We start from the raw sequence: 16155 nt of genomic DNA, 5'->3' as shown, positions 1-16155 counted from the left end.
ACAAAAATATATTACCAGTTTGAGAAAATCCATGTAACTAGTTTCGAGTAGCAACAAGTGTTTGAACATTTTCATGGTGGATGCAACTTCTATACATAGTGATTTCCTAAAAAACTTTAAACAGATTTTGAGTTTGGATCTCTTTAATTTTAAATTTTAATATTATATTATATTTTTTAATTAATTTTTATTGGCCCATTGGCCGGCCCTACCTATATTTCTCAAGCCCCACAAATCAGCAGGCTTATTTAGGCCGGGCTAAAAAGCCCTTTTCTTAAATGGGCTCCAAAATTTTTAGCCCAGCCCTATTAAATCCCGAGTTAAGCCAGGCCGGCCCAACAGGCCTAGCCCATATTGACGGCTCTAATTCTTATGTGATTTTTTTTTCTTTTACATGTGACACCAATTTGAGTTCTGTTGGACTCCATCTTTCTCCACTTCATATTTCGGATGGGCCTTAAAGACCCAAAATTCTTTTATCGAGTCATCCAACCTTGAGAAATTGAAGAACAAGTCTTTGGAGTTGACGTACAGGTCCCGGAAAGCAGAAAAATGGGCTGTATACATTCGATATACACTGATATACATCAGATGTATACAAAAATGGGAATTGAGCTAAGAGCCCAAATCAGCAATGAATTTGGCCCAAAAAAGGGCACAAATTCATCTTCTCCTTTATTCTCCTAGATTATTTAATGGAAAAAGCACCCCATATACACATTTAAGAGTCAATATTACAGGTTTTAAATATACTTTTAAAAAATTCTTGCTTATAATAGTTTAATTACGGGTTATAACATATCACTAATTATTTATAAATTAATTAAACTTTACTTTATTAAATAAGTATTTTTTTCATAATTTTATATTATTATTAATTATTTAAATAAAGAATACCCCATAATTATCTCTTACACAATTATAGGGATTTACACTGATTACTGTTCCTTTTTTACAATTACAAGTCACACCCCACACCCCACCTAAATCCCTCACCCCATGTCAATTTCACGTTAAAAAAAAATAGAAATTCATCTTTCATCCATACTCCATTGAAGCCAGTTTTTCAACATCTAAAAACTGATTAGGAGAAATATATTCTCCATACAATCAAAACAAAAGGACAGATCTCTAAGTTATAATTTTCAATAATTTTAGTACTTTGGAGAAACCCCGTTTGATAATTGTATTGCAAGAAAGTTTATTTTACCATTTTCATGGAGGTGAATCAGAGGGGTTTTGAGGTGGATCCTTTCTGGGTTTTGCTGATTTGAGTTCGTACTACGTGGGGAATGGTCAAAAATCGAATCTTTATTGATTTTGCTAATGTTTTTGGGAGATTTATTGCCATGTGTAGTGTAGATTGGAGTTTATTATAGGAGGTAAAGATGTTCTTGAAACCTTATGTTGTTTGGACTCTTGGAAAGTATTGTTGAGTGTGTGTTGTGTCCTCCAAAAGTTAATTGAGTTTTTTACTACATGGGATATGGTTAAATCAATTTAGTAGATTTTTTTTGTTAAAATTGTTATATTATGCATATTATTGGTATGAAAGCTGACTTAATGTATGATTTATGAATATGGTATGAATTTTGTCTAATGTTGGCATAAATTGATATAAAAATGGTATGATGTATTACTTATATTTGGTTTGAAACTTGTTTAAATTGAAGTTGGTACACAATTTAGAGGAAATCTATTTTTTTTTCAAATTATTCTCATTATGTCTACTAATCTGGCAAACATGAATAATATTGGTATGAAAGTTGATTTAATATACGATTTATGAATATGGTATGAAATGTGTTTTAACATTGGTATGAAATTGATTTATTGTTGATATGAAAGCTGACTTAAGTTGTGTATTATTTTTATCAAAAAAATGGTAAGATGTCAGTGGTCCAATTATGTGAATTGATTGTAGTTTGTTAAATCACCTTTTTTTTGTGTATAAATTATGACTAATGTTGGTATGAAATTGGTATTTTCTTATAATACCTATTTTTTTTTAATAATAAGAAGGTTTCTTTTTCAATTTCTCCAACTAGGTTGATGGCAAAGCGGAAAAACAAAGAACGATGATGGCGTGATTAGTGAGAGTGAAGTAACTAGGACTGTTGCTAGCAAATTTGATGGATCCTGCATAGCAAAAGAACATGCTCCAAATACTAGCAATTATCCTACACCAAGACTACGGAGATCAAATTTGAGATAGTTGATTGCAGCTTAGACTCTTTAGTATTTCATGTCTTTTTAATTTTTGAACGATATATATTTGGTTTTGATACATTTTTTAAGTATTAAATGATATAAAATATGCACTGTTTTCTTCAAGTCAGTTATCAACTATATATGAATTACATATTGACTCTCATAATTTCAAGATACTAGTTATATACAGACTGCATATCAATTGGATACAAATTTCTGGATATCAGTTATATACAAACTACATAACAATTGGATACATAAACAGTTTAGTTTTGATATTTAATTGGAGATCAAAATGAACACCATATAATTGGTATCCAAACTATATATAGTTGACATCCAATTATTCATACCAACATTTATTCAACCTGAAGGATCCCATCTACCACCATGTTTAATTAATATAGATAAGCAGTCATCCATCACAACAAAATCAAGATTTTTCAAACAAAAAAAAAACTTGATTTACTCGTCAGTGACAACAATTCTGGAAAGAAAACCCGAAGAGAGAGTAACGTAGAAGAAAATGGATAAAATCAGACTTTTTAATTAATTTTAACAGATTAGAGTGAATTAAGGAAACTAAATATTCCTAATTAGTTTGAATCTCCTAAATTTATGCTAATTAATAATTATCATCAATCAATTCAAATTTTATTAATACACCTATTTCCGTTTTTTTTCTTTTTTTTCTTCAAAATCGATTTATTTTCCTTTTTTATCTTTTTATTTTTTTTCAAAATCAATTTTATCCTTTTTTTTTTGTCAAAACATATTTTTACAATTAATTAAAAAATCTTTTTTTATTTAATAAAATGTTACAACCTGAAATTTTTTATTGTTACAACCTGAAAGTTTTATTCTACTGCTATAACTTGAAAATATTAGTCTAATAAATGTCATATATGAAATTTTCACTTATTTAATTGTGATTACTTATTGTTAGTTTTTTTTTTTATTAACTCTAACTTTAAATAACTTAATTGAATTCCCCAAAGGATGAACTATTTTCTTTGTGTTGGTTTACTTTAATAAATTTTATTTTATCAACTCTTGCACCCTTATTTACTTATTCAAATGTTTTCTATTTAAAACTTTCACTTACTTTTCACTACTTTAAAATGATTTCTTGGTTTATCAACTAAATTGGTGTAAGTTATTTTTAAAATGATTCAAGCAAATGCTAATTAATCTAGTTTTGTTAAAATACTAATCACTTGCAATTTAATTCAAATATTTCAATTAATATCTTCTTTTTCTTAAAAATTAAAAATTATTTTGTGTTTAACTATTTTCTCAAGTTGATCATTTTTTCTATAAATAGTCAAAATATATTTAATCTAAGTCGTAGGATAACCGCGTGTAGCGGGCGCTTCAAGTGCCTTAAAAACCTTCTTGAAGCGTAAATAAGAACCTCTTACTCATTTTCTCAAAATTTTTAAAGCTTTATCTGTTAAGGCCTTTTTAAGTTAAGTTTTTTTAATTTCTTTAAAAAATTAAGTGGCGACTCTTCTCTAAGTATTTTTCTCAAATTGTTTTATATTTATAACATTTCAAAAAGTGATTTTTCTAAAGATAGTAAAATTACGGCATAACAATATTCTTAGGACCAATAGTCATCCTTATTTCTTAAACAGAAAATACAAAGCGTTTCCTAACAAAATTCTTTTCATACTTAAAACTCAAATTAGAGATATTTGTTAATGTGCACCTCCACCTTTCCATGTGGATTCGCCTCTGAACCCTATTCATGTCATCGTAACTCTTATTGGTTTGATGAATACACTTTGTCAGGAATCTCCATTGCTATAAATATCTTTAGGGAACATTTGAACCATGACACCATAACAAAAAATTTAAACAAGTTTCAAGCAATACATGGGCAAACATAAGTGCAAATGGGCTAATATAATACGCATTTGTTTGTGTATATTGTAAGCAATCACACCCATACATGATCTACATATTTTCTTGCTTTTTTCACTCTTCATCCAAAAATAGCTGAGTTAGAAATTTCATTAAAAATATTCAAAATTTAATATATATATATATATATATATATATATATATGAAAAATAATGTTTAATTTAACCTATATACTTTGTATTATTTTCTATATACATGATACAATTTTTCGACAAAGAATATACGACCGACCACCCTTCACTATAGCTACACCACTCATGAATACAAGGGAGACCAATAAGTATCTTATATGTATACTTATTAATATGATGTGGTCTGTGTGGATATCTAACATTTCGTACATTGATGCCTGATAATTAAAGCATGAATAATAGAATACGATATTTTGTATTGAGTTATTAAAAGTTGAGAGGAGTCTACAATCTAGTTATTGGTCAGCATAAAAAAAATAAATCTTGAATCTAACTAAACTTAACTTAAAAACTAACTCATGAGCCATAAGAATCGTTAAACATCATATAAAAATTAATCTGACATATGCTTATAGTGTAAATTTTTAAAACTATTTATATAATTTGTAACAAATTGTATATCTTAATTTTAATGATAACCAGTTGTAAGTAATAATTAACAGATGACTTGATAACATAACAATTTTATTAGCACACAAATGTTATTTTAGTTAGGGAAAATTACAATAATATTTAGTTATGTGAACCTTTTTATAAATATTTTTTCTCTTAAAAATGAGTATTAGATATCGTGAATCAAAATTCAAATTATTAGAGTGATCAAAACTTTATCGTGTAATGCTTCTATTTCAAATAAGCTTTATAATCATATAAAATCATGAATATAAATAAGTCGATCAGTAAATTTTAAATATCAAATTATTACGGAAAAAAAAAACAAAGTCATTTATGTCATTTTTCTTTTATTTTTATGAATAATGTCCAACATTTGATTTCTTAAATAATTTATTCTTTTTTCTAGCATTATCATCAAGTGGTGGGTCACAAAATCCAATCACAATATTTTCATATTTCAATGTTACCTTTTAAAGGAAATGGCCCTTTTATCTATTCCACCGACAAAATTGAAGTACATAATCCTTAAAATGCAAAACTAATCCAAAATTAATGTGGACAATAACGGGAGAAAGTAAGCAAATAGTCGAGTGTTGCACAATTTTTTAATTAATATCGTTTTTACTTTTTGATTATCGTATTTTTTTTCTTGAATTGATGGAATATTGAAAACAGCCTCGTTATATCTAGATAAGGGTAAGATTGTGTACACACTACTCCCTCGATATACGATTGATGGTTGTAATAATGTACGAGTTTAAAACATTCTAATTAGATTTTTGGTGTAAGTAATCAAGATTAGCTAATATATAATCTTCTTTGGATAAATTTTTTTTAGCACGTGATCAATTTATCACTTAATTAAAGTACAATTAATACTTATCCTTTTCTTCTTTTTTTAGGTTTAAATATTTGACTTCTTGTATTTTGGTGGTTGAAGTTTGACTTTAATTATTATTTTTGCTTCTTAAAACAGCAATTTAGGCATACCAGAAATATTACATGTTCAAAGAGAATTATTGTCAATTAGATGCAAATATAGGCTGCTAATAGCCTAAATAAAGAAAAATAATTAAAGAGATAATACCAATTTTCATTACTTTTAATATTTTAAAAGGAAATAATAGTATAGTAGACTAGTAGTTGAGGATGGTGATTGGTGACATTATGACAATGACCTAACAAAATATTCCATTCCCCAATCTCAAGCCCCTTGTGAAATGAATAAAGGCAATGAATTTAATATTTTTGCCAAAAAGTTAAGGCTTTTTTTTTTATATATATATTATAAAATTATAATTTACCTCGGTCACACCTTTTGCCAATTTATAATAATTATTATATATTGTTTGTAATGCTTTTTCTGTTTCAATTTATTTGTCTGAATTTAACATTGCAACCTGGTGCATTATGTTAATGTCAAGATTAGAATCAAATACTGTCAAACACGATCACATATAAATAGACTTTGCACGATTATCTTGTTACTTGCTATACTCTTTTAACTGTGTCCTTCTTCTTTGTAGCTGGATTTATTGCATTTGAATTGAAGATCTTACGGAAACAACCCCTCTACCTCGGCGAGGTAGTGATAAGGTCTACTACCCTTCCGGACTTCACTTGTAACATTTCATTGAATATATTGTTATTGTAATTATTTTCACAATAATACTTCTATTAAACACTATTCTCGTACATCCTAACAAAAACACCTTAGAATTGGTGCATTATGTTAATGTCAGCATTTGAATTAACCTTTTTTTTTTGGTTTCATTTTTATCTGTTTTCAGTGTCGATTAAATTTCTATTATAAACTATAGTAAATATATAGATATTGGCGAATCCAATGCTGCTTTAATTAGTATTGTTGCCTTCCTAAAATCTTAGCCCCTACACAACAGATCCTCCTTCTTAGGGCCCTCTCATTTCCTCTCACACAACACACGTACAGTAAGTAGTAGTTGCAGCTTTGCTTAGTTTACTCTCAAAAAATTGTTTTTTTTTTTTGCTGAAATGTAGTGAAGATTTGCTTTTGTTGTTCTTGTTGCAGGGATTTCACTGTTGAACCTGTAAAGATTTGCTCAAGTTTGGAGTTGGGTGAGTTCAAGAATCAGTTCAATTGACAGAAAGATTGAATCTTTAGCTGTAGTTTTGTTGTGAAGGGTAATGTTAGCCTAAATTTTGAGTTGGGTGAGTTCAAGAATCAGTTTTTAAAAGAAAGATTGAATCTTTAGCTGTAGTTTTGTTGTTAAGTGTAATGTTTGCTTAAGTTTTGAGTTGGGTGAGTTCAAGAATCAGTTTTTAACAGAAAGATTGAATCTTTAGCTGTAGTTTTGTTGTGAAGTGTAATGTTTGCCTAAGTTTTGAGTTGGGTGAGTTCAAGAATCAGTTCAATTAACAGAAATATTGAATCTTTAACTGTAATTTTACTGTAAAGTGTAATGTTTGCCTAAGTTTTGAGTTGTGTGAGTTCAAGAACTTGTTCAATTAACTGTAATTTGACCAAACAGTGTAATGTTTGTGTTTTCAGTGGCAGAATGGAGACTCAGAAGAGTGATACTGATAACAAGATAGATGATTATGAAGTGTTAGAACAGTTGGGAAAAAGAACTTTTGGAACTGCATTTATTGTTCTCCATCGAACTGAGAAGAAGAAGTAAGCTAATAAGTATTTGTCTGAGAGACTATTTTATGATTTAGTTTGGATTTTGCTTCATGTAGGAACTGGATGTCTATTTTTACTGTATCTGTAAGGTTTCTGATAAGCATTTCCACAAATTTGTTGAACTTGGCATCTGCTTTTCTGAAGCTCAGTCTCATGAAGTATGGTTTCAGCCAAATATATAGGCTGGTCCTATCTATGAAAAGAAAATAGAGGAAAACTTGTTTTGTGCCAATAATCTTTCTTCTACTTAAAGTTTGATTGTTTCTGTTAGTGTTCATCAAAGAGCAGAAACTAAGGAACTCAAAATGTAGTGTACTTGAGAATAAAACCGTAAATGATCCTATTTCTTACTGATGCAAAGTTGCACAGCAAGTAGAACTAAATCTGTTGTATATTAACATCCAAGTTGTTGACTTTTGTAATTGTGATGAAAAGATTATCTTGACTTATCATTCTTTCAATAAAACAACTACTTTGACTTAAAGACAAGTGATGTAAATCCAATTTTATGGAGTTTTGATTTTCCTTTTCCTTGTAGGTATGTTTTGAAGAAGATACCATTAGCAAAACAAACAGAAAAGTCCAAGCGCACTGCACATCAGGAGGTCATTTCAAGTGCTTCTCTTAATTTTGTTCTGTGAAAAAATTAGTACTATGGTTAATTGAAGACCAATAATATTTAGGTCATTATTCTTCGAAGTTGGCTGATCACAAACTTTAGCCACCAATGAAATGTCCCCAGATCTATGACACAATCCAGTGGTTCAAATCAGTAATCTAGTCTTAGATTGTCTAGTTGGATAGTTTTCCTCATAGTTTCGATAGCGAGCTACATTGTATGAGGTGTTCCATCATAAAGAATTGACAAACCTATATTTATGTACTTATTTTATTTTGTTTCTTTCCTTTTTTGCCATTTTCTTAATGGTCTAATGGTACCAACAATCCAATGGTTAGTTATTTGTGTTGTTCACATCTCTCCTAACCAGCCTCATCAATGTCTCTCTAACCATCCTTATTGTGATTCCTTAAGCTAATTTTATTTTCTACTCCAGTTGCTTCTAACACTAGGTGATATTAAGCAAAGATTGACAGTTTGCATGACAATCTGCTATTTCAATTGATGTGTTCGTCTAAACGTCCTGTATCATCACTCTCATGCCACATCATTCTTCCATTGGTATCAACATTTTCATGATTTAATGTTATCGTATATTATGGAGGGGTGTTCTCCATGCTAAACCTTATTTCTTCAAGAAGTTTTTCTTAATTGTTGAATCATGGGATAAAACTGCAAGTGTTTAGTTTGCTGGACTATGTAAAGGAGTGATAGTCCTGACCAATACATTGAGGAAATAAGTGGAGCATCCTATGAGGTTTGTTGGTGGAAACCTATAATCAGTAGAGTAGACATTAAACACCGTTTATCGGCATTTTCTCTGTGTGAAGGCCAGTTTGCCCCCGATGAGCTTAGGTTTTAGAGAAGATCATTTTGACAGGACAAAATATAGTTCCTAAGTGTATTAACTCAAGGTTTGATTTGGAAGGAAAAAGCTTTTGGAACGAGCTTCCAAAAAAAATGACATGAGCTGACAAGTAGGATTGAACTAAAGTAAAAACTTAGAACTTTCTTTTGGGAGTCACAAGTGAAGTAGTTTTCTTTGCCTTAACAAAACAGAAAAGAAGGACCAGTTAGTACTTTGCACCCAAGATTTTCCCTTAATGAATAACTCTAGTTTCTAGAAGCGGATAATGTAGACTATGGCCACGCTTGTATGTCGAGTGGAAGAAGTTATGTCATCAAATAGTTACTTCAGTCTTGCTTTTGAACCCAAACACATTTAGATACAAAATCTTAACTCATCTTATGATTGGTTCTATGAAAAGTTTAACTTGGTGGCAAGATATGCTTGAAAAATATTCTTCTATCTGATGGTAGACAGTTGTTTTTTGTTGCAGATGAATTTGATAGCAAAACTAAACCATCCATATATGTTTGAGTACAAAGATGCTTGGGTGGACAAGGTATCCTATCATTCAGATTTTGCTTATAGGATCTGAAAGTGCAACAAGTAGCCTTTATAGGAGCAATTATCTAATACATAAGCTGCACCAGAGAAAATCTTGACTTTCTTTTTCTTTCAGGGAAGTTGTATATGCGTGGTAGCCGATTATTGCGAAGATGGAAATGTGTGAGTGATTATCCCTGATTTTGCTAACATTTCCCTTCACTACTATATTTTCTTTTCAAACCTGCTTATATGCTTTACTTGAGCCGAGGGTCTATCGGAAACAGTCTCTCTACCTTCACAAGGTAGGGTAAGGTCTGTGTACACACGACCCTCTCCAGACCCCACTTGTGGGAGTATATATAGAGTTTTTATAGTGAAAATTATTTTTAAGATGTCCGGAACTTTGGCTGTTAAAGAGTTAACTGTTTGCTCTCCAAATAGTAATAGTGCCACTAAAAATAGAGGGGGTAATGAAGTTGAAAATAAGAAATGAATAGGATGATTATAGAATTTCTTTTCGGTGTAATCTGAGGATAGTGGCATATTTTCTTTTTCCCGGTATTCAGGGTAAAGATCATAAAGAAGTCTAGAGGAGCATTTTCCCCGGTATTCAGGGCAGAGATCAGCATGATTCCACAAGTGAGGTTTGTGCAGGTTTAGAATTATTCCGATCTTTGTTAGGTAATAAGGTTGTTTTCAATAGATACTCAGCTAAAAAAAGCGATATATCCAATACAATATAATTCTTAGCTTGTTGATTCCATTTGTTGAAGTTAAGTGGGCCTAGTTATAACTTTATCGAATCATTTTCTTCTTTCGAATACGATTTATCAAAGAACTTAACTAGAAATTGCAATCATCAATATGATTTATAAAATGCATTGGGGTAGAATATGTTTTATAAATGAAGTATTGAACTTTTTTTTTCATCCAAACTTGAACCCACATTTTTAGCGAATAGATTTTATAAAATGTATCGACAAACACAAGATTTATAAACGATTTAAAAAATCTCATAAGCATTTCACGTTTCTTAAACGAATGTTTAGTGTGATTCATAATTGAGCAAAGCACATAAATTCCACTAGTTTAGGTCATAATTACTATATATGAATCCTGATAGTTTTGAATATTACTTCCTATATTATATTTTATCTTTTGGATACATGTAACATTACTCGCCAAATACATGTATCCACCGGTTTGAATATTGGATATACACGTTTTATTAATTTTGAATTAAATGTATGTAACTAATTTCCTTAATTAGAGGAGTAATTGATGCTTAATTAACAACTCTAACATATCTACATATTTCTTAGTGTATCAGCTTTAACAAATCATCCTAAAATAATGAAATCATAAAACCAAAATAATTCTCTAATTGTAAACTTCATATTCTTGGCATTAATTTGTTCTTTTTTTGTTCCTTGCGATTGTGAGTTTTTCAACAATGACCAATATCACCATATTAGTTTCTATGCCATATTTTGTCATTTAGATACATGTATAATTACTCATCAGATACATGTATCCGTCGGTTTGAATATTCAAGTACATGTATAAAATACCGAATTAATTGAGGCTTAACAACTTATATTCATGAAAAGGAAGAACCATATATCAGATACAAGATAATAATGTTACAATAGTTAAAAACCTCTAGATATAATGTTGATTACCAAGATTCAGTTTTGATAGTTGAAGGATGAGAGAGATGGTGGAGCTAAGTGATGGAGGACGTGGGGGGTGACGAGAGTTACGGTTGGGTAAGGTGATTGGCAGAGGTAGATTGCTGGAGAGAGAGAAAAAATTCAAATTGTTAATTGACCATTAATTTAGGTGTNATATCAGATACAAGATAATAATGTTACAATAGTTAAAAACCTCTAGATATAATGTTGATTACCAAGATTCAGTTTTGATAGTTGAAGGATGAGAGAGATGGTGGAGCTAACTGATGGAGGACGTGGGGGGTGACGAGAGCTATGGTTGGGTAAGGTGATTGGCAGAGGTATATTGCTGGAGAGAGAGAAAAAATTCAAATTGTTAATTGACCATTAATTTAGGTGTTTAAATGTAAAGATAATTAATCCCATTTTAAAGGGATTTATCTATCTGACTGTATCTTTTAAAATACATGGTATAAAATATTAAAAGTGATAATGTATGTAATTATTTGAAACTAGAGGTAAGATTAGTATATATGATAGTGATGTATGTCGTAGTTTTTCCTTCATAATTATAAAAGTACATGATAGAACACAATTTATAAAGCATATCATGATATTGGTCGATTGATGCATAAACAAAAGGCTCGCTAATGCATCCACCAAGAAAGCTAGTGTAACAAATTAAGTTGACTTTGCTTAAAATCAAAACTATAATTAAAACGTACACTTGACCAAAAGATGTGAATCCCTCACAAACGTCCCTTTCTAAAAACCTAATTATCAACGAAAATTTCGTCAGAAACATCTGCAACAACTAAGTCAATTTTTTCACGAAACAAATCAAGAGCTTCACCCTGTATGCATTTAGTAGAAGTTCTTAGGGCATAATATTCTTCAAAATGAAAAGGAACATAGAGAGGAGGATGTTGAGAATCCACCAATTTAGAAGGTATTTCCACTTTTGCATTTCTTGGTCCTAACACAAAGAATGTAATGGAGTATCGTACTCTTGGCTCATGGCATTGTACTCTATGCTTCACATTGCAAATTCTTCCATTGCTCCATGCCTAAACACAAATACAAGTACATATATCAAACATCGAGCGATGACATTATTGTTTATTGTATTTGACTTGTGACACATTATTTTACATGTGAGCTTTGATGTATGAGCTAAACATATTTAGATATTATATCATCAAATAATGATAAGACTCGAATCATGAAATTACTACTCTAATAATATATTCAACTACTTAAACCATCTTATCTAACAATTAAAACGGTTAGAGAAGGATCACTATTTATGTTTTTTATTATTTTAAATGTGTAACAATTTCAAAGATAAAAAAAATAATAATTCGTGTTAAAAATATTCATATAATTCCCTTCCTAGCAAAGTTATAGTTGCCTATATTCTAGTTTTGATTCTATTACTATAAAATAAAAAGTAGTATTAAAGTATTGACGAACAATTTTTTGTTGCTAAATAATAAAATCCGTAGCTAACTGAACTCTCTTTGCTTTAGGCTCGTGTAGGTTAAGAAATTTGCCTCTTTTTTTGCTTCCACCCCAATTCGAACAAAAAACATGTTCCTCATCTTTTATTTCGGAGATTAAATTAAAGTAGAACTTCGTAACATCATAAACAATTAGAAAATCTTGTCCACAAACTACTTAAAACGAATTTTCTAGTAACAATCAATTAGTAAAGAAGAAATAAATATTTTTTCTAAAAAAAAGAAAATAACTAATAAAACATAATTATTTATCTAACCTTAGCAATATCCCCAGCATTAACAAGAAATGATCCTGGAATTGGATTAGCAGGAATAAATTCATTAGTTTGGTCATCAAGCATTTCAAGTCCATTAACTAATTCATCATCCAATAAAATAGTGAAAAATCCTTTATCAGTGTGTGTTATAGCTCCTGTTAATCCAATTGTTTCAGGATTATTATTATATTTATTAAACTTCATTAAGCAAGGCCAATCCTTAAACAAATCTCCACTTTCTAAACCAAGACCTTCCATGAGCTTAATCCCAAGTTTCTTTGTTAAATCATAAATTGCTTTTGAATACTTCATCATTACCTCCCTACAACAAAAAAAAAAAGAAAGGCTAGTCAACAACAACAATAATACGTATTCAATGTAATTTTATAAGTGAGGTCTGAAATAATGGTTAAAAAAATTGTCTGATTCGATATTTATACTAAATTAAATAATTTAATCTTATAAGTAGTTAAAAATAGTAAAATTAGAGCAAAAAATATGTTAGTGTTAATAATAGTATCTATGAGTCTATAGCCTGTTTGATTAAGTTTCTAAGGAGAATTTTTTTTTTATTTGTTTCAGAGAGTTAAGGTGTTTGGGGAGCATTTAGAAAAATAAAATAAAAATTACAAGTAGTAGCAAAATTTATTTTTTGAAAGCTGAAAAAAAGTAAAATTCTTGAGTAACTTGAATATCGTGAAAATAAAAAATGTCACGTAAATCGAGACAGACAAACTACATACCTTTGATGAGGAGATAGATTGAATTGAGAGGAAAAATAATCTAAATCCTCATATAAAGATGCATCATAAACCCCTAAAGATTCAAACATGGAACTAATCATATTTACCGGAATATAACCAAAACTTGTATCTTTATGAACATTTAGCCCCTTTATTTCCACCGGAAGTTCCATTAACGTCCGGCCAATCGCCATTATTTCCGACAAGAGTTGTGGTGGAATGCCATGATTAACAAGCCTAAAACAACCCCAACGTTCAAGTGATTTCACTATTTCTTTATCACTTGATATATCTTGCATGTCTATAATTGGCAAGCTCTTAGCCATAGTTTTTTTCTTTCTATAATACTTGTTGATTCTTTTGCAATATATATATACACACATATGGGTGCATCCAGACAACAGTAAAGTTAGAAATTTCGTTGAGGGAATCCATTTTAATATTTATGTATAAAAAATAATTTTTGACCTATATGTGTATTATGTACAATTTTCTATATATATAATATAATTTTTCAACGAAGGGTGTCCATTTGGCTACCTTGGGCTATATGTGGCTACGAAGGGGTCCCCTCAGTAAAGAATTACACTATATATATAACAGTATTATAATTATATTTCTTAAGATTAGAAGTTAACTTAGTATTTAAAGGACTAATTGAGGTTTTAAGTTCAAAACTCAAGCTTATATTTTTATTTTTTCAAACTTTTTTAGTGAAAATTCTGAATCGGTACGCAGTCATTTTTTTGATATTTTTATTGTTTAGAATGGAGCTGAGGTCACAGAAGGCTATGCCGGCCTAAGATTTTAATAATGTATAAGGAATTTGTCAATTTTTTATCTTTAGTTCTTGTGAATTATCTTCTTGATCATAAGTTCATAACTAATTAATTAATGCTTCTAACTACTGAATTTCTACTACGAGTATTTGTTTTTTTACTATTTTGTTGGATCGGCCACTAAACTTTTATATATGGCATGATTTGAATATGTGAGATACGTAATCTGTACATCATATGTTATGCTTTTACTATTAGACTAACTCCATTATGGCTCTTTTTGTGACATGCATAATCCATACATCATGTGTTACGCTTTTACTGTTAGACTAATTCAATAGTGACCAATATTGCACCAATGGCGTTGTGCTAATTAACCCACCCGTCATGTGATGAATTCTTACTATTAGACTAATTACCCCATAGATTGGACTCTTACCACTAAATCAAAGTCCCAACTACCATACATTTGGTGTAAGCCTTTATAAATATAGGGATGACAATTGGGGCGGGTGCGGGGGGAGGGCAAGGCATAGGTAAATCGGGCAGGGTAGGCAGGCTTTTTATTTGAGATAGCTAAAAATCAAGATCTTTATAAATTAACAATGGACCTATTTTATACACTTTTATATTAAACAGATAAAATTAACTACACAAATAAATAGGACATTTATCGTGCTTAGACCCCTTTTTCATTACTTAATAAAAGAGTTCACCGCCTTTCTTAGTATCCTAAAATAACGCATGCCGGGAGATTGCCATCAAAAGAACCATGACTAGTATATTGCTAGTTGTATCTTTTGTTTTTCTTAAAAAAATAAAATAAAATATTATGTTCATTTCCTTTTTAACCCATCCACAATTTGAAAATTAAAATGCTCTTCTAAAAAAGAAAAGAAAAAAAAATAAACTCTCTCTCTCTATATATATATATTTGTTGACATCCAATTTTGACCCTATGCAATTCGAATTAATTATCGAGATTTTTCAATTTCAAACAATTTGAAATAATCGTCTTTGAAAAATCCTAAAAAATACATATTTTTAAACTCTCTTTCTAATTATTTTTGGTTAATATTTTTCATAAATAATTATATAATTTTACATATTGTTCATATAATTTTCATCTTTATATAAACATTCAACAAATCGCCTAAAAATAAGTGCTTAGTATAAATACATATTTATTTCCTTTGAATTAGTGGATTATATAATTTTGTATAATTAGTTTTCTATCTTAAGTAATGAACTTATGTCTTGATAGTTATTTCGTCTTGTTTAAATTAAGAAGTACGAATAATTAATCGATAATTATTCATCTTATTTTAATTTTGGCCGAATTAGTTATTTGATTTAACTTGGTTATATATAAATCTAATGTGATTAGAATAGAAAATAAATGGTCAAATTTTAAATATAATGGGCCATCCTTTTAATTCTTGCACATCTGCAAATATTCATATAATTGCATACTCTCTCACGTTCCTTTCTTTTTATTCTTTTCCAATCAAAGACAAGCTCCTCTCCCCTTTCTTCTTTCTCCAAAACGCAAAAGTCAATACCAAGAACCCTCATTTCTTCATCCAACTACTCCACCCATCACCATTGACAATCCCTTCCCCATATTCAAAGATTGCAGATCTCGTGCTTGATTTGTTGACTTTGGATTAGATAAAAATCTCACCCAAATCTAATGCAAATCATTGACAAATCCTCCTTATTTCCATAAAGTAGGGTACGTTTTTAATTTATTACTTTGAAAATGTCATTATATGTTTTCTT

At 29.8% G+C, this 16155-nt stretch overlaps 2 protein-coding genes across 4 annotated transcripts; one reads left to right on the top strand and one right to left on the bottom strand.

The window, feature by feature from the left end:
* The first annotated feature begins 6552 nt into the window (after positions 1–6552).
* LOC125852476 (serine/threonine-protein kinase Nek6-like) lies at positions 6553–9974 on the top strand. Of its 3 annotated transcripts, none has more exons than XM_049532197.1 (6): positions 6553–6674; positions 6775–6821; positions 7255–7380; positions 7928–7994; positions 9349–9414; positions 9535–9951. In XM_049532197.1, exons 3-6 carry the CDS (start codon positions 7262–7264, stop codon positions 9583–9585), a joined length of 303 nt encoding a protein of 100 aa, XP_049388154.1. In that variant the 5' UTR covers positions 6553–6674; positions 6775–6821; positions 7255–7261; the 3' UTR covers positions 9586–9951. The 3 variants fall into 3 exon arrangements, with proteins under 3 accessions (XP_049388154.1, XP_049388156.1, XP_049388155.1); XM_049532199.1 differs by having other exon boundaries at positions 6559–6674; positions 7261–7380; positions 9535–9974; XM_049532198.1 differs by having other exon boundaries at positions 6559–6674; positions 6775–6914; positions 9535–9966.
* A 1873-nt stretch (positions 9975–11847) lies between these two features.
* Positions 11848–13920, bottom strand: LOC125852477 (2-oxoglutarate-dependent dioxygenase DAO-like). Its single transcript, XM_049532201.1, has 3 exons — positions 13595–13920; positions 12852–13173; positions 11848–12141 (listed from the first exon to the last, which is right to left on the bottom strand). The coding sequence occupies exons 1-3, from the start codon at positions 13918–13920 to the stop codon at positions 11848–11850; spliced, it is 942 nt and encodes a 313-aa protein (XP_049388158.1).
* Positions 13921–16155: the final 2235 nt, after the last annotated feature.

The sequence above is a fragment of the Solanum stenotomum genome, unplaced genomic scaffold (genome assembly GCF_019186545.1).
Source record: "Solanum stenotomum isolate F172 unplaced genomic scaffold, ASM1918654v1 scaffold35469, whole genome shotgun sequence".
NCBI classification, from domain to species: domain Eukaryota; kingdom Viridiplantae; phylum Streptophyta; class Magnoliopsida; order Solanales; family Solanaceae; genus Solanum; species Solanum stenotomum.
This window is presented reverse-complemented; position numbering and strand designations above follow the sequence as displayed.